Source organism: Neoarthrinium moseri, assembly GCF_022829205.1.
Source record: "Neoarthrinium moseri strain CBS 164.80 chromosome Unknown scaffold5_Wmoseri_CBS_16480, whole genome shotgun sequence".
In the NCBI taxonomy this organism is placed as follows: domain Eukaryota; kingdom Fungi; phylum Ascomycota; class Sordariomycetes; order Amphisphaeriales; family Apiosporaceae; genus Neoarthrinium; species Neoarthrinium moseri.
Genome location: NW_026055119.1, coordinates 598,942 through 616,958, shown reverse-complemented (window position 1 = coordinate 616,958; position 18,017 = coordinate 598,942). Strand labels below are relative to the sequence as shown.

General features: G+C 52.5%; 6 protein-coding genes across 6 annotated transcripts; 4 read left to right on the top strand and 2 right to left on the bottom strand.

The window, feature by feature from the left end:
- Positions 1–1,138: 1,138 nt before the first annotated feature.
- JN550_002368 (uncharacterized protein) lies at positions 1,139–2,908 on the top strand (the record flags this gene model as incomplete). The annotated part of the gene is made up of 2 exons (XM_049313655.1): positions 1,139–1,497; positions 1,570–2,908. 2 exons carry the CDS (start codon positions 1,139–1,141, stop codon positions 2,906–2,908), a joined length of 1,698 nt encoding a protein of 565 aa, XP_049175659.1.
- A 5,717-nt stretch (positions 2,909–8,625) lies between these two features.
- Positions 8,626–10,183, top strand: JN550_002367 (uncharacterized protein; the record flags this gene model as incomplete). The annotated part of the gene is made up of 3 exons (XM_049313654.1): positions 8,626–8,709; positions 8,760–9,909; positions 9,960–10,183. The coding sequence occupies 3 exons, from the start codon at positions 8,626–8,628 to the stop codon at positions 10,181–10,183; spliced, it is 1,458 nt and encodes a 485-aa protein (XP_049175658.1).
- A 1,073-nt stretch (positions 10,184–11,256) lies between these two features.
- JN550_002366 (uncharacterized protein) lies at positions 11,257–12,249 on the top strand (the record flags this gene model as incomplete). Its single annotated transcript, XM_049313653.1, has 3 exons — positions 11,257–11,363; positions 11,473–12,022; positions 12,076–12,249. 3 exons carry the CDS (start codon positions 11,257–11,259, stop codon positions 12,247–12,249), a joined length of 831 nt encoding a protein of 276 aa, XP_049175657.1.
- A 515-nt stretch (positions 12,250–12,764) lies between these two features.
- Positions 12,765–14,183, top strand: JN550_002365 (uncharacterized protein; the record flags this gene model as incomplete). Its single annotated transcript, XM_049313652.1, has 1 exon — positions 12,765–14,183. The coding sequence occupies one exon, from the start codon at positions 12,765–12,767 to the stop codon at positions 14,181–14,183; it is 1,419 nt and encodes a 472-aa protein (XP_049175656.1).
- A 202-nt stretch (positions 14,184–14,385) lies between these two features.
- On the bottom strand, positions 14,386–16,006 carry JN550_002364 (uncharacterized protein; the record flags this gene model as incomplete). Its single annotated transcript, XM_049313651.1, has 2 exons — positions 14,386–14,564; positions 14,629–16,006. The coding sequence occupies 2 exons, from the start codon at positions 16,004–16,006 to the stop codon at positions 14,386–14,388; spliced, it is 1,557 nt and encodes a 518-aa protein (XP_049175655.1).
- Positions 16,007–16,343: 337 nt separating this feature from the next.
- Positions 16,344–17,614, bottom strand: JN550_002363 (uncharacterized protein; the record flags this gene model as incomplete). The annotated part of the gene is made up of 2 exons (XM_049313650.1): positions 16,344–17,279; positions 17,336–17,614. 2 exons carry the CDS (start codon positions 17,612–17,614, stop codon positions 16,344–16,346), a joined length of 1,215 nt encoding a protein of 404 aa, XP_049175654.1.
- Positions 17,615–18,017: the final 403 nt, after the last annotated feature.

Sequence of the window (18,017 nt, the reverse complement as noted above, 5' to 3'; positions counted from 1 at the left end):
AACATGAACAACGATTTAGCCTCTCATAATAGCCGGCCATTTATTAGGGCAATCGAGCCCCCTTTCAAGTGCGGTAAGTGCAGTACCTCAATACAAGCATCGAGAAGACGTCAAGGATGCATCGGCACGAAGTCATGTGTTGGTTGTATAACCGTCGAGTCCTGCATCGATGTAGCATGTAGCATTGCAGCTAGCTGGGTGGATTTCAGGTGCCAGCTCAGGGATTCAACCCGGTTCCCAGCGTAACACAAAAGTAACACCGTGATGTGTCAAACTTGAATGCGACATGACTTCGTTTATATAGGTTGAGTCGTGCGACGCAGGAAACGCGTTGCAGTCTACAGCACCTGGGACTTCAGTTGCTATACACATCCATGATACTTCGTACAGCCACATCATATCCGCTTGCACATTGCTTCATCTCTCGTCAAACCCAGGTGGTCCTTTTTGGTGTCAAGACATCCGGTCTATCGAACGCCACGCAATTACATGGTGTCTGTGCCCTTGCTCGCAGTGCTCGATGCCGGGCTGTCACCGTAAACTCCACTATGTGACCGATTAACTTGGTCGGGCTACTGGGGGAGCGTAGTGCGACGGCTCCCAGTCCGTGTGGCTGGTGCCTTGGGCCCACTCGTGCTTCCCGAGGGACTGGGACGGTGCTACGACTCCAGCGTAACACGCATCCCCAGATTAAGGCGATTCACGGGCCAATCAGCAAAGGGCACTTGCAATTTGCAGAGGACCTCGCCTCGACCTCGAGGCTCCGATGGTTGTGCCAAGAAGCCGTGGTCGCGAGTCGCACGGCTGGCAAAGTTGCTGTCGTCGTCGTCCTCGCCTCCGCCTCCGCTAGCGACTTCCGTGGTGGACTTAGGGCAGGGGTACGGGAGCCCCTCCCTCGGGTCTGGGCAACGTGACGCCACAAGCTGAGCTGGACCATCATATCACCAGAGCCGCAACCAGCGCGGCGCAATCCTTTCTCACGCACCGGCCGCTCACGCACCGTCATCAAGGGACGCGCAGTCACTGGACGCTCCATCTGGCGCTCATTTCAGCAGCTGCTCCCGAGCCCATACATTACGATTTTTGCCCTCTTCCCCCGGAGTGCTATCATGTAGGGGGCAGATCGTCCGCCCAAACCATGGCTGTAGAAAGCGGAGCCATCGCCGAGGCGCAAGGCGCCAGCACCGCGGACCATCGCGCACTCGTCACAAATCTTATCAAACGTGAGCCGGACTCTGAACCGGACAGTCCCATCTTCAAGAGGAGTCCAGGCACCACTCCTTCGTCGCTCGGCTCGAGTCCAGCCGTCGATGAGGGCCGGGCCTTGAACAGCCTCTCCTCGGCGGTAAAGCTGTCCGCGCCGGCAAAGTTTCGGGGCCAACACCCCCCGGCTGTCTGGGAATCGCTCAAACCTGAGATACATCGTCTGTATATCGACGATGAGTTGCCTCTCAAGGAGGTCCGAGAGATCATGATGCACAAGGGCTTTGTGGCGACGTATGTGGCCCGTACCAGTAACTTCTGATGCCGTCTTGACTTCCAGCTACTAACCACCCCTGCGCCGCGCAGTGAGAAGATGTACAAGGACAAGTTTGCTAAATGGGGTTATACCAAGAACAACCGCAGGAAAGACGTGGCCAAGATGGTCCAGCTGGAGAAGCAGCGCAAGGCATTTGGCAAGAAGACCATGTTCCAGCGCAATGGCAAGGTCGTCGACATCGATACCTACATCAAGAGGGCCAAACTATCTTCCAGCGAGCTTGAGAGTTTGAACGCTGCAGAGGAACTTCCGGTAATCGTAAGAGTGCGCACCCCGCCGCCAACGCGGCCGATACCCAGCAATCTGCGTCCCCCGGGCTTTCTTGACCTCCAACAACTACTGGTGAAATCCTTCGGGGACCTCTCAGCACGCTCCGAGTCGGTGCTGGGCAGCAAGTCGGCGTTGGAAGTCTATGCCAACTACCCGCGGACCGACTTCTATCAAACCGTCAGGCACCTCCGTGATGCGTCGTGGCTTTTTGAAGAGGGGTGTAATGCCGAGGCTGGTATATTCATGCGCAGGGCCTTTAACAACATCCACAAAATCATCGAGAACCCGGACCCATGGGCGTTGTGCGATCTACTCATGTATCAAATGGCCTTCACCCATTATGGCCATCAACGGCTGATCTGGAAGTACCTGTCCGAGTATTCAGCCGTGGTGCGCGGTCCTGTGCCTTGGTTGAGCGGCGTGCTTCAGGCCCTACGGGAGTTTTTCGACGCTAATCCGATCGAGATGTGCATGGAGTTTTTGGCGGAGCTGATGGGGATGATATACCCATCGATGGTGTTGGTGGATCTTTCGAAAAAGAGCCTCATATCATTCCTCCAGGGGTATATAAACAGCGTCTCGCGCTTTCGGTCTTACCCAAACCCGGCGGTGGAAAGATTTGCACACGCGATCGAGGCGCCGGCGCTCCCGTTGATCAAGCAAGAGCTGGAACCAGACCACCCTCTACTTCGAATTCACGCCCTATACACTTTAGGGGAGCAGTCCGACTGGCACGACGAGCGGGTTCTTGATCTTGCCACCGACCTTCACAGGACTGAGACGGATGTGAACTCCCGGAGGCTCTGCCTGCGCGCGCTCGCCTATTATCATATGAGCCAGTGGAAAGATCAGCCGACAAAGGAGAATCCACGGCACGGGTACGCAAGGCAATATTTAAGACAGGCAATCGACCTTGCGCCGTATTCGACATTTGGAGGCCTAGCTCGAGGGTCTCAGCGTGAGGTGTGGGGTGATATGAAATTTCTAGAGCAATGGTACCGGGAAGGTGGCGATATGGAATCGGCAGCGGAACTAGAGACAAGGCGACAAGAGGGCTTGAGCGAGTTTGTAAACTCGATCCAGACCTCACCGACCTGATACTTCTATTGACACGATTATGGCCTACAGTCTCACAGTTGTCGCAGTCCGTCCTTCTTGGAGATTGCCAAGTAATATGTTTGCAAGCAGCTGGGTTCTTTGACGAAGTTAATGAGCCGTCGCGGAACGCCGTCCGACAGATACGCAGTGTATGTTACCTTATCAAGTTTAGGCGTTGTGCGACAGATTACCCATAGTCAAATTCATTGGTTTTTCTCCCGACTCTTAACTCCACAGCCTTCTGTTCTCCATGGCGTTTTAATAAGGAATGTACTACCATTTGTTGCCGTTTTACCAAATCGGCTTCAGTGAGGGTGCACAGTTTGTTGTGAGATGTACCATAGTCCAATGCCGTTGTCCAACATGGCTATAAGAAAACCACCTTCCCTGAATTTCATCACCCTGCAAGTGCACACCTGCAGAGTAAAAAGGACGACACGGATCGCACTTGCGGGCTGGCTCATTTGTGATGTTCTGCCATCAGGCCTCCGCTGCCTATGAACATTTCAAGGACAGAGTTCGATATTCTATCAACGTAACGCAACCAAGCACCAGATTGGCTTGGTCTGGGCAGCATGGACGAAATTCTTGACCCTTCTACTTTGGATATGCCCTGTCATATCCTAAGTTTGTCTGGCGAGCCAAGGCCGGGGCAAGCGAGCTGTTGGCTATTGACCCAAAATTGAAGAGTCCACGCTGGGGCTATATTTAAGACGATGCGAACATAAACCCAACGGCTGGTGATATACCGCGGAGTGGCTGGCATTATAGGGTCCTGCTACATCGGCGGTGCATACGATTTGGGCCCCCACAAAATTGGAAACAGCTTCTGGGTCTTGATTTTTCACAGAAGTATACCATAGGTTGTGTCAATTGGTGGTATGTAGGGAGTATAGGAATTTGTTTCAATGCAGAGCATGGCAACCAAGCAAGACGGCTTTATTGCATACGCGCCATCGAGCCGTTGACCCAGCTGCCTGAATTAATTTGCTGCGGCTGACCCGCCTAGGAGTCACGGAGTTTGGAGTGTCTCCAACCCCTGGGGGGGGGGCAGCTAAGGGGCGCCGGGGGTGTCTGCATGAAAGGGTGTGTGCGCCACGGACGCCATGGCATAAAAGCAGCAATGGTTTTGTGGAGGTCAGCCGTCCGTTCGTATGCGTGTGGAGCTTCCCTCTCGCTTCATGGGCAAGATGGGGTGGCCGAACCTGGGCGAGCCCCGTTTCCATCGCAAATCCTGGATCCCGCTAGACGTTCATTTACCTCAGCCGTTCTCTTATTAAATCAGCTCGAGATCGCCGGGTCGCTGGGTCGCGCCCTACCTTACCTTCCCGCATTCGTTCTTATCCTATCAAACCGGCGACACGCAGCTCAAAGTCGACGCACACACTCTCTACCTCTCCTTCTCTCCTTTACAAATCTGCCAAGATGAAGTTCTCCCTTCTGTCGCTGTCGCTGTTCGTTTTCTCGGCGGCCGCCCTCCCCGGCGCGGTGCCCGAGCACGGAAGTGCCGTCGCGCGTGCCGACACCGATGGCACCGTGAACCCCAACTTTGACTTCTGGAGGAGGACCAACGACGACAGCGCCGCCTCAACATGAGCCTCCGCTGCACGGGGCAAAGCACGCCCCATATCTGCGCTCTAGGAGGATACACATTGAGCCCATCACCAGCATCAAGCCCAAGCGACTCAACTACGCGGACGGAGTCTCAGGAGTTCTGGTCGCGAGGTGGAAAACCGACGATTTACAGGGGATTCCATACAGGGGGAGTACGGAGCGGCGGCATTGCAGCCCTGTTATCGTGTTATCGGGTGTTAATGGCAGTGGTGGTGGTGGTGGTGGTCGCGGTGTTGTTGCTGCAGTGACGGGTGTTATAGTTATTTGTAATGGGTTGCCTTGGGCCACAATCAGATGGAAGATTGTTCTGCACACTTGATGTGATGCATCGTTTGGTGCCAAGCGCAAAGTGTTATGTACAACAGAATCTTGGATATTGTTTGCGCATTGTATCGTGTGCTTCACGTTGTTCAAGCTGCAACTCGGTGTTACGGAAGGATGGTGGCAAAATGAACAGAGCAGATTGTATTTATTGGATCTTCAATGAAATATGAGGCTACATCAAGGCGAGACGTTTTCCTTGGCTTGTGCTTGTATCAATCGGAAGAATGCATGGCAATGGGCCATAATGCCGATCCGGGACCTTACCGAGCAGAAGTATCAAATGTTCGGCAGCTGTTAGTAAGGCGTATCCGAAGCGGCCGTAGTTACAGTTTCTACCTCCGTAGTGTTACGCCTGGATGGATGTCAGATCGTCATGATATGATGAACTGCCTGACCATTTCCAGAGAAGGATCATGGTGAAGCTCCCGGGTTTCCGCATCCTTTTGGCGATGCTCTGCATAAAGGTCTGGATTCACTTCCTTCCCATTCTTGCATGGTCAGCTGAACGTGGTTCTGTTGCTGTGGACCTTCGCTGAATGTCTCATGCCTCTTTTTGGGTAATGTAGCGAATGTGACGTCCAGATGTGATGAGCTCGCGGCAACGATAAGCTCGGGCATGAAGCCGTCACCACCTAACACGTAGTCTCAATCGTCTTCGACCGCCGACATACGGGGCCGGGTCAGGATTCGATACGCAAACGCTGCCGTTGTCACAAACAGATGGGCTTCCAGAGAACCATGTCGCTACCACCTCCTCGCTTTCCGCGTGCGGCAGCTGCGTGAGCTACATGCGTGGCTAGAAACGCCCATGGAAGCCGTTCAGCTCACACATGCCCCATGAGAAGCCAAAGTTGGCGGCGCAAGCCTCTTCCAGATGATCCATTAGCTGAGCTTGGCAGAGGTAAATTGGACTGAGGCCTGGAGGACGACGCTGAGACAAAATGGATACGCAAGATTTGATCGATCACAATCGACCACCGGACTGACTCGCGACGTGGATAAATCTCCTTCTATCGGTCCTGAATGCACGATTAGCAACTCTTGATGGAGCGCGGTGGGTGTTGCTGTCGACTTGGGATATTGTGCCACAGGCCCATGTGGAGGGCAACTCGTGGCGTGGACCAAGTCGTGTTGACGAAGCTCTTGCGAGTCCACTGCGCACAGTAGTCTGTCACAGTAGTCTGTCGTTGAGGTCGCTAGAAAAGGTGGCGGCATTGGCCAATGAAGGCAAGCCTGGACAGGTCATGCGCGAGGGCGCGAGGGGGTGAGTCTGGTAATTTCTTTCGGGGGACACGGGGGAGTAGCCATCGGTCCCATTTCCATGGGTCCCAGGTCCCAGGTCCCAGGCCATGGACTCATAATGGGTTTAGTCATCAGAGGGATTGACTGCAGGATTGGGGGATCAATCCCTGTGCTCCGGTCGCGTTTTGGGCTTCTTCAGCAATGTCTTGCATTAATGCGCCGCCCACGTTCGCCACGAACTCCTTTGGGTCAGGCCGGAGATAATGTCGCTGGACTGGCCCATCGCTGGACCGCGGAAAAGGGTGGCCAAGACCATGTTTCGAGTCCATTGGGTGAGCACGGAAATGCCTAAAAGCAGCGACTGCGCCAGGGGCTGTCCATTGGGCGTAGCGCAAGGCTAGTACCATAGTATATATCGCACACCCTGTCCTGCCATCCATCATGCCACCCCTTGTCCGCCGTACTACAGAAAAGTGCAGGCTCGACAAGCCTGTGTCGGGGCTAATTTTGGAGTGTTCAGAGCACGCCACGTGGAAGGATGAATGCCTGAGACGCTGGTTTCGCTTCTTCTCCGCCCTCGCCCGGGTCCTCCGTGCGCAGGACCAGAATACTGGTAGAATATCGTGGCGTAGCTGATGGAGCTCGCATCCCATCCGGCTCCGGGTCTCCGACGCCATTACTTGTGTGCTATTTGGATTTGGATCTGGGGTAGCATCAAAGCATCAGCCCAGTATTGCACAATATGCCAAAGATCAGCACTACGATGACGCTAAGGTCCCATGCGCATGCGCGTTGGAGTCGCAATTGACAACCCCAACCCACCAAATCCCTGTGCGAGATTATGACTGAACCAGTGCTGCGGTAACTTGGTGATGATCTTGTCAAGGATCCCATCGGATAATCTTCAGGTCTCGGAGGCCGTTTTCGTTGAACCATATGGCTGGTATCTTTCCACTGCAGCAATTTTGATTCTAGCCCCAAGCCACACGCGCTAGCCGGTATACTCGGCTTCTCTTGGGGACATTTCTCCAATCAGAGCGTACAAGCGACGGGAGGTGTGAGGGGGCGAGGCAAGGATATGCCCAGCTTCCTCGCAAGAGTAACCCAGAGTATGACATCTCGGTTCTGACTAGCTGCGCTAGCCAACCAGCTGGCGCGCTACAGGAGATACGTACAGCAGTACAGTCGAGAATTTCGCCAATTCCAGCCGGAGGTTATGATACAGGCTGCTGATTATGTGTGTTGTCGTCATAAGGTCCCTGAATGAGGAAAACGGTGACGATATTGTTTGATAACGAGAGCGTGGAGCTGGCACTTAAACTAAGGCACGAAAGATTACATTCAGGTAGCTAAATGTAGACCGTCCTGTTAGCTTTGCGGGCTACTGTGCGAATTAGCCCAGCACCAAAAACAAGCGGACCGTGGTACAGAGGCGCACTACTATTGTACAGCCCCAAGCTATTACACCAAGGTGCCTGACTTTTAGTCCATTCATTGGTCTAGGCCGCCTTGGCTAAGACCGTGAGCAACTAGCAGTATTTGGCTGGCCACAGTAACGACTAGTTCAGGGAATGACGCGGCACCTTACCCGGGCTTCTTGTAGGAATAGAGTCTGAAGCAGAAGTTGAACGCATACCCAAGTTCCCAGATCTGGGTGAAGTTAAAACCTTAACACGAGGCTAATTATGTCGACATGGCTGCTTGCCTTTAGATTCTGACGGCGCTAATGCCGAAGGCCAGTTAGCTGACAGCATCTTTGCCGCTGCCGTAACATCCGGCATCCGTTTGTATTCGATTTGCATATATAAGTCTGACGTGTAAAGTATGAGAAGCCAATATTTGCATACATCTATGGAAATCGCCGTGCTACAAAAGAATCTCGGTTCCACATTGATACATTGGTCGCGTTCTCGTCATAGCCGTAACAAGCCCCCCGTCAATTGGAACAGTTCCCAAGTCGCTATGCTTCTGATCATGGACAGGCTCCCTACATTTCCTCATGGTGGAAGAAGAACAAAAAAAGATTATAATGCATCCAGACCAGCTTTTGTGGTAGTAGATCAGATTGTCCGCGGAAATAAATCCGTTTCAACACCCGCTGTGCGTATACTCATTTGAGTTATAGTTCACGTGCGATATGATGTTTTAACCGCATGGACAGCTACGGCAACCGTAGCCCGCTAGGATGTCTCATACGGTAGTAAAAGCGTCGCTACCGATATGATGCTGTCTCAATTACATGAGAGGCTTAAAACCTCAACATTTAGCCTGTTAATACCGTTCCATGACTTCATGCAGAAGTCGATGCAAAACATCTCGAGTCTGAATTCATAGTACGGGTTTAATGCCAAATACACAAGTCGGTACTTCTGTTTCCCTCTCAAACTTCTTTCCTGGATCAAGAATGCCTGAAATCTTGCCTCTACGTCTTTTAAATTCGAGGCATCACGACAGCGTTCATGGAAAGGATCCCGCGTCCGGATACCAATTTCCTAACATTCACTCACGAATCATACTAAATGCCTGCTAGCTACATCATGGGTAAACGTCGTAATGACAGTACGATCAGAATCTTGATGCTGGGTGCACCTGGGGTCGGGAAAAGCGCCCTGGAGTCCAGAGTAGGTATAGACAGGATTGAAACCCGCAAGCGATACTGATTTAATCGCAGTTCACGACCAACGAATTCCCAGCAGCATACGACACTTCACTAACGCGGCACAGTCGACGCTGTGTGACTCTGTCTCCCAAAGATCAAGAGCCCGACTCGGAGACACGACCGTTGGATACCTCGTATGGGCTTACAATCCCACTCCTATCAGATCGCGACGACCGGCTCACCACACAGTCATCCATATTCTCAAATCCTGCATCGATCCAAGATCCTGATTCTGCTGAGCATATTACAGCTCAAACATTGGAATCATTTTCTGGGGAGCCTATTACTTGTTCGGACTGCGAGAGGGAGAACAGTACTTTTCTAGTTGAAATCATCAACTCGCCCGACCTTCAGCATCCGAAGAAGAGGGCCAAGACGCTTCTCAACGGGAGCTATGATGCAGTACTCCTAGTGTATGACATCGGCAGCCGGGGGTCTTTTGAGACTGTAGCTGACCTGCATAATGAGATACCGCTCAGTGCCAGAAGCGGCCATGGCTCGCTGGGCAGGCGGAAGGGTTGGCTACGGTTTCTCGGTCGAGGGGCTGGAGAGATTGTGGTAGGGCTGGTAGGCAACAAGTCTGATACGGATACCGATTTCGAGGCGATAGACTTCGATGTTGGCGGCATTTTGCTCGAGAAGGAAGAAGCACTTCTCGAAGACGTGGCGAGTGAGAGAGAAGTTGTGCACCCTCTGTTCCGCGAGAGCAGGGTCTTCGACCAGAATCTGCCATTGTCCCCAATATCGATGGGCAGCTTTGGGGCAATTCAACGGGAATCCATCCTCGCAGCCGCTCGACGCTCGATCGTATCGGCGGACGCAGCCATGGACGCCAGACTGTCGGTCTTCTCAACACAACGGTCGGTGCATACTGTACGGGCAGCCAATGAGAAGAGGCTTCCCCATTTCGCTAGACGGTCCTCGAGGTCCTCCAAGGTAGAGTCATGGCTGGAGATCGGCACACCCGTGATTGAAAGCACGGCTCGTGAACAAATCGTAGAGGGGGATGGCCCTGCGAACGTCAATGCGTATGATTCCAGCTCGTCGACGACAGCAGTAAGGAGACAAATATCAAAACTTGAGGGCGAATTGGTCGCCAGGACCTTGCTTCTTCAGGTACCATTTGTTGAGACGAGTGCGAAGACCGGCGAGAACGTCGAGGGTATGTTCAAGTCAATAGTCCAAGAGGTGCTAAAAGAGAGAGCAAGCAAGAAACACCCGAGGTCTCACCGCCATCGCAAACATCACCGAAGTGCCTCACGGAAAGCGGGAAAGGAAGACAGGGCCCGGAGCGTGAATACTACGAGCAAAGCTACAAGGCTCTCTGGCCACACGAAATCATCCAAGCTCACACGACACAGAGAATCCATGTGCCCTATGGTGATGACCAATTCCCGGGAGGAGCTCGACGAAACGTTCTTACTCGAGGCATCTGAGAGCGGAGGGCAGCCTCAGATGGAACCTCATCGAGATGGACAGGGGCACAGGCCGAGGAGAACCTCCATGACGGAGAGGCTGGGAAGAGCCTTCCAACGTAGACCGAAGCGTACAGAGGGAACTGCGGGAAGGCTGGAAACATGACAAGCAGGACCAGTCTCCTAGGACTTGACAGCCTGGCGTACACAGAGTCTTTCGGACGCGATGGAGTCGTCCATGCCGGGAAGGCCCGCAACACCGACTACAAGGCGGGTTATAGGAGTAGCCTTGCTGTGCTTGGCAATTCAGCAGCCCAGCTTAGAGCACTCCGCAACTAAGAGAACAAGCTGTGTCAATCCGGGGATGATGAGCAAAGTGCCGGAGTACAGGCTTGAGATCATCTGGAAAATGTAACCGATGCTGCATGACATCCGACCGTGCAGTCAGTCAGGCTAGATATGTGATTTTGTCACTGCGCCGTATGATCGCATGATGCAGCTCGTACGAACGGCTACAACGTCCGCCCCGACCGGTTACCTAAGTCCAGTACCGGTAGGCGGGACAGTTAGCGAACCGCTACGGTGGCCCAATAGCGTATCGATGCCGCCGACCCCGCTGCAGCCAACCGCCGCCTTGCCGAGACAGGCCAAGACTGTGCCGCGATGCCCGCTAAATTGGACCCTGTGTTCTCGAAGTTTCGCATGACAAATGACCGAATGCAAGATGCCGACCACGCCGGGCCACCACCTCGCAGCAAGGCTGAATGAGCTGGCGCAGACGTCTGTCTGACTGCACGACGAGCGTTGGGAGGATGGACAGCAAGGCTGACTCTTGACGATTTTCTGTGTCTTTCATATCATTTTGATTTTATCCACATGATCAATTGCTGTTCTTTGTCTGTCCTTCCTTGATTGTAGCCCCTTTGCGCATTGCCGTTGCAGCGACCTCGCCGGCACCTGAACCACCAGCAGTTGGCGAAAGCGACAACATCATTTCGGTAGCTCTCCAGCTCTTCACTCATCGCACTGCCGTACCGTCCGTCGACTATCTCCGGAGTTGTATAGTCAACGTCCTGTACTTATCGGCCCTCGCCATGCAGCACAACAAGGACCCCGCGCGGGCCACTGCCCTAAAGAACGAAGGCAACAAGCTCTACCAATCAGGGGACTTTGTGGGCGCCGAGAGCCTATACTCCAAGGCGTATGTTTCTAAGCTTCCCTGAGTCGGCGTAATCGCCATGTCAGTTAGGCCTGTGTTACCTTACTATGCGTTGCGGGGTGGCGAGGCTGACTGAAAATCGGGGCTATAGCATCATCGCCGACGACGCCAACCCAGCCCTCTACACGAACCGCGCGATGGCAAGGCTGAAGCTCAAACTCTGGGATTCGGCAATCTCCGACTGCCAGGCCTGTTTGACGCTGAACCTCGAGTCCATGAAGGCGAACTACTACCTCGCCCAAGCAAATATAGAACTGCACAACTACGAAGATGCTCTATCCGCGGCTTTGCGGGCGCATGCGCTGTGTATCAGCCAGAACGACAAGTCCCTCCCCCAGGTGACATCCACGGTGCTGCGCTGCAAGAAAGAGAACTGGGAACAAAAGGAGAAGCGGAGGACGCGGGAGAACCAAATGCTTGAGGACGAACTCCTCGCGTTGATGGAGAGGGAAAAGGAGGAAATGCTAGAGACGTGCGATACTGAGGGCCTTCGGGATGAGGTTCGTGGGGAATGGGACGACAAAGCGTCAGACCTGCGGAGGACCTTTGAGCAAGCACGTCAAGGCGACGACAAACAGAGAATCGTCCCGGATTGGATGATCGATGAGATCAGTTTCAATATATTTATTGACCCTGTCACAGTAAGTGCGCCATGTCTGTGGAAAACCTTTCATTTCATTAACACTCTCCGCAGACGAAGACCGGGAAGAGTTACGAGCGGGCCTCGATCCTGGAGCATCTTCGGAGGTCTCCTACTGACCCTCTTACTCGTGAACCCCTATTGCCGAGCGACTTGCGGCCCAATCTCGCGTTAAGACAAGCTTGTGAAGAGTTCCTGAAGGACAACGGCTGGGCTGCAGACTGGTAGCGATGTTGGAAGAAAACCAGCAGGCTGACACGTGCTCACTGACGACTTGATGACACCCAACTCTTCTCATATGCCACAACCCCCCCTAATCAGCTCAGACATTAGAGTGGCTACGAGCGAGGTACTCTAGCCTTTCGTATTCGAAAGTCAGAATCTGGCTTTAGCAATGCATTGAGCGGCATTTGCATAGAGGCTTTCTAGCTTCCGGCTTTCGGCCTGACGATTCCAGGCGGCTTTTGCCTTTAATTTCCATATCGCCGCTATCACTATGGCACGGGACTAAGTCGAGTTGACAATAGACAATATAGCCTAATCAATAACCTTCACGACTGCTGAATCTGATGTCCTGCATAGCCAGTAAGACGGACCTTGATGTGCAGGCCGCTGCTTACTAATCAGGAACGACGATCCTGGTGGTAGGCCATTATTTTTCGACTAAATGGGATGACGTTGGGACTATACCGAGGTTATATCAAAAAGAATCTGAACGTATTTGGGATAAGTTACGCCCAAACATGTCTATTTCCACGGGTGGAAGCGCATTGTCACCACTTGACTGGCTTATGCCAAGGACATACGTGACACAAATCCTTTGCTTTCCATCCTCGAACCCCCAAGTCTTCCAGACACTCCGACATGGGCTCCAGGGCGTGGTTACCGATATTCCATATCTGTGTTCCGGAGTGGTAGCCCGAGATCATCCTAAGGGCTCGGTGCAACTCACCGCCTCGTACCAAAAGTTGGATGACCTGCTGTCTCAGAACGATCTTACCGAAAGCTTGGACTACTCCACCCTCAAAGCTGCCAACTTCCCACCTTCGGCCTTTCCAGCTTTCGTTGTGGCCGCCTCAGGCCCGCGACTGGAGCCCGTCTTCCGTGCCAAGCTGTCACGGGTGAAAGGGGGCTCCGTGCTGAGCGTTGCGGTCCACCACCACACGACTGACATCACTGGGTTTGGGGTGCTGCTCAAGTTATGGGCCTCACGCTGCCGAAGCGGCTCTTCAGCTAATATTGGGCTCGATCCGAGCTGGTATAATCGAGAAGCAATCTCCGGCCCACCCGAAGAAGCTGCAAACGATGAATCAAGGGCAGTGCCGCAGCTCATTCATATAGTAGAACAGGATGCTTTGCCTCAAGCCGCTGCGACTAGAACCCCAGAACTTGAGTGTGAGACCCGCATTTTCTATCTCCCTGTGGAGTCACTACGGCGAGTCAAAGACTCAATCAACGGTGGTGGTCATCTTGCATTTTCAGGAGCTAAAGCTCAGTGGGTGTCGACCGGGGATGTCCTCACAGCGCTGCTCTGGAGTGCAACAGTGAACGCAATGCACCACGCTTCGGGCAATAGAGGTGAAGGTGATATGAAGGAGCACTACACGGCCGGTGTCCCCGTAAACTGTCGGGCGAGGCTTAACCCGCCTTTACCAAAGGACTATCTTGGAGCCGGTTTTGCAATGACGGTGGCTTCTGTCTCAAAAGATGACTTGCTGTCTCTTTCTGATCGGTCAGCTTTGACGTCAGAGAGTATGGAGCTTGGTTCTGGAGACATCCGAATCTGGGCGAGAATCGCAGGTGCTATCCGCACTTCAATCAGCAGCGTTGACGGGGAAAGCATACGTGATGCCCTACGTTATGTTGCCTTGCAGGAAGATATCACAAACATCAAGCTTGGCCCTCACCATGACGGCATTTCCCTCGTGTCCTGGGCTGATCAAGCAGCATATGAGCTTCAGTGGGGAGAAACGGTTGGGAAATGCGACGCCGTAAGGCTGCCCAAATTGACAAAACGACGATTCCCGATAATATTGCCACGGGTCCCCTCGGCTGAAGGAGTTGATGGTGGTTTCGAAGTCATTCTAAGTCTAGATAAGTTGACCATGCAGCATTTTAGTGAAAGTCGGCTCCTTTCAATGTTTGGTACAATGAAATGTTGAATGATTATATAGAGAGCTGACGCCTTGACAATCCTCTTCGCCCTTCGTCAGCTCTTGTAATTACTGCGCAACACCTCAGCAAGGGTCTGAAGATGCTTCTTTCTACATTCAAGCTCCTCGTCAACCCGGTCTAGTAGGAAATCATCCGCGGTCTTGCCCTTGGCCTGAATGTTTGGATCAGCCCCCATAGACATTAAAAATCTCAGAGATTGTCCTCTAATTTGCGGGTGCTTGTGACAGTAAGACCGACACTCATATCCTTCATTGCAGCGTGTCCGTGTGTCACCGCCGCATTTGTTGTTCCATCGTCTGCATAACTCGTGTAGTGGGGGATGAGAGCCACAAGAATTTTCGCATTTGTTGCCGAATTGCCTGCACTGCCTGTGCAAATGAGGGTGTGAGTTACGATTGTATGGAAATGCAACAGGTTTGTTGATATCGGCACCAGCGGCAATAAGCAATTGAACCACGTTGATATTCAGCGCGTCCGCAAGGGGCAGTATTGGGCTGCAGGCGTTGATGATGTAGTGAGCCAAGACCTCGTGTGTTTCTTCCACCATTAAGTCTGCAATTAGTATTTTAGCCAACTCTATCTCTTCAGAACGTTCTTGCGTTGAAGATATGTATGAGCCCCAGAGGTATTTTGAGAGTAGGTGACCAGTATCATCCCTTGCCGCGCCGTAATAAACGAGAAGCGTCACCACCCTCAAAAGGTGTACATGCTCCCGGGCTGCCCGATTCCGCAGACCTAGAACAATATCCAAACTAGAATGCGAAACTAGGTCCGACTTCATGTTGAAAGGCGTTACCCGGTTCTTTCCCGGGTTGCTGATTAATGCGCCTCGATCAAGCAAATAAACCAAGCCTTGGACTGGATCATTTTCAATCTCCCCCACCATGATCGAAGTCAGGAATACGGACAGAGGTGAGGCTTCGTACCAATCGTTTGTCCATAGACGCGGGCCGTAGACTCTGATCGGGAACCGTTGGTTGATGTCGGCACCGTGCTCCAGACACAACTGCATCATAGACATGCCATAGTGGTGACGCGCCAGTGAAATCGCTGCGGCGCAGATGGGCACAATGGAGCCTTTGTGTGGTGACTCCATCATGCCTTTTCCATGAAATACCGCCCCGTGCTCTAAAAGCAAGCGGAATATGGAAGGGGAACCGACAGTTATAGCAGCTGAGAGCGGACAGAGGTAGTCTTTGCGCGAGCAGCGACGAATACCCTCAGGATCCGCACCTTGCCTTAGCAGAAGCCGCACCAACTCAGTGGAAGCACCTGCTACGATGAGCTGGGCAAGCGGATCATAAACCTCGGGACCGCAGCCGTCGTCTCGCATCTGGTTTTGCAATCTTGACTCGAAGAACATTTTGATAAGGTTGGGATTGGAAGACGCATAGCGTGGCGAACAGAATCGCTTCATGATGGATGAATGCACTCGCTGACGACCCTGCTGCGACATAACAGGATCATCCAGACGAGCGCCCAGTTGCAAAAGAAGCTTGAACACATCTGATTTACCCCCTTTGATGGCAAGATGCAACGTCAGATCCTGCACGCCTGACGTCGAGATTGCCGTACTGACAGGCGCGCCGTAGAAAGCTGCAAGTTCAACCACTTCGAGAACGCCGGCCCTGCAAGCCCATGCCATTGCCCTATTCCGGACATCCTTTCGTGTGTAGAGACAGGGTACGAGGCGCCGGTACAATTGTTTGCAGCATCGTAGCAGAGCTGGGGCCGAAGAAATCAACGACTCACCTAGCTCGTCCAAGAGCACGTCGAGCAGTTCGGTTGGGAAATCCTCAAGACCGGCCATCTTCACTGCGTGAGGTCGTTGGTCGCGCCCAGTTCAACTTGGATTGAAATGACACCAAACTCAGCAGATTATAGGTTTTGTTTCGGTTCAGAACCACCGTCGGGAGTTCAAGTCACACTGGGATTACCTGTGCCACATTGAACCCGATAGCCAATCACATTACGGCTAGGCAGGTGACTCATCACGAGCTTTTTGCGATCAAAGCAGTATAGCTCGTATTCTACAAACTCTTTCGGTCTCAGTCAGAATCTTTTGACTCGTAGCAATATCGTGTATTCAAATATGACGAGAATGACGCAGCCGCTATAAGCTAAATGTCATAATATGAACTCCAAGGTCAGGGCGACTGGGGAGGAAATAGCGCAACTTTAGCGCCGTTCAAGTTCTGGAAGGAAAACCTCGTTTCCTCAGTCCATGGCTTATCGTCACGACTTTCCAACCTCTCGAATGCCCTCAGAAATGTCACCAACGTGTATGCAACCTCTGCGAAAACAAGACGAAACCCGGGACATATGCGAGGGCCACTACCAAAAGGGGTGTACTCCCAGGTTGGCTTCAGGTCATCCCATCTCTCGGGCCGAAACTCATCCGCATCCTCCCCCCAGAAGTCCTTGTCTCTGAGCGTGGACCGAAAATTCATTTCCACGACGTCTCCTTCTTTCAGGTAAAGTGGCTCTGTTCCGTCCTCGCCGCCACCGCTCGGCAGAACGATCTCACGGATGCATTGGCGGGCGATAAATGTCTGTATTGGCGAGACTCGGTGGGTCTCACGTATCGTATTCTTGAGGTATTGATAGGTCTTCAATAAGTCGTAAGTGATTGCCGAATCCTTGGTAGGCATGATTTCTGCTCGAAGTGTAGCCCATGCCTTTGGATTCCTGGAAAGATGGAAAAACGCGTTGCTCAAGGTGATGGCAGCTCCATCGTGTGCTGGAGTAAAAACGTTCTGAGCCTGGAAACGCACCGTGATGCGATCTTGAGTTATTTTCAGCATCTCATCAATCAGTCGAACATGGCCATCCTCCGCTACGCCATTCTCCCGTCTGGCCAGGGCTTTTTGGACTCGTTCATCGATGAAGCCGAGAACCGTGTCGCTGTCACTGTACCATTTGGGATCGCGATGGAGCCAGCGCAGTTTGGGTCCAAGCATCACGCGAGGTAGCGTTCCTTGTTGAGCATAAAAATAGGCGTTCAAGAACTCCTTGTGCGAATCTGAGGATTGCAAAGCATTCATAGACTCTCCAAAGATAAATTCACTGGCTGTGTCAAGGCTCTGTCACGACTCCATTAGTCGCCATAGAAACGAAGGCGGGAAGGAGATATACTTACCAAGCGCCTAAATAGCGGCATCAAGTCTATCGTTGATCCGTCTCGCGGTACCAGTTCCATCAATCTGTCAACATGCTTTCCAAGACTTCGATTCTCTAGGTTTCCGATGTGGACCACGTCGAATGCGGGCTTAATCAGCTTCCGGCGAGAAGCCCATCTCTCACCTTCTAAAGATGTCATTCCGTCACCCCAAAGATATTCGACACCGGAACGGATCTTTTCCACGCCGAAGTAGTCGAAATACGTGGCATGGACATACTTTGTGACTTCCGGATTCATAGTTTTGATGGTATGAACACCTAGATTATTAGCCTGGAATGTTTTTCCATACTTCTGGAAGAGCTCCCCATTGAAATCAAGGAACCTTCTCTCGTCTAGTGCCCTTTTGGATGCCAAGAACAGATCGAGGCCAAAAATTGGGTCTATATGGGGGTATCTTGGCAGCTCATGGCAGCCATTTTTACGCATAACGGATTTGTAATGAAGCCATGCGCTGCTTTTGCGATAGAGAGCTCCTGCGATGCAAAGAGTGAAGAGTGTACGAACGATGAGCCCTGCGGAGGGCAAGTCTAACAGTGCCATGTCCAAGGTTGAGATGATGCCAAGGACCCCCTTTATTGGTAAAAGTCTCTGAAGTAAAGATGGAATGGGTCTTGTGGTTGAAGAACTCAAGCTGTGAGAC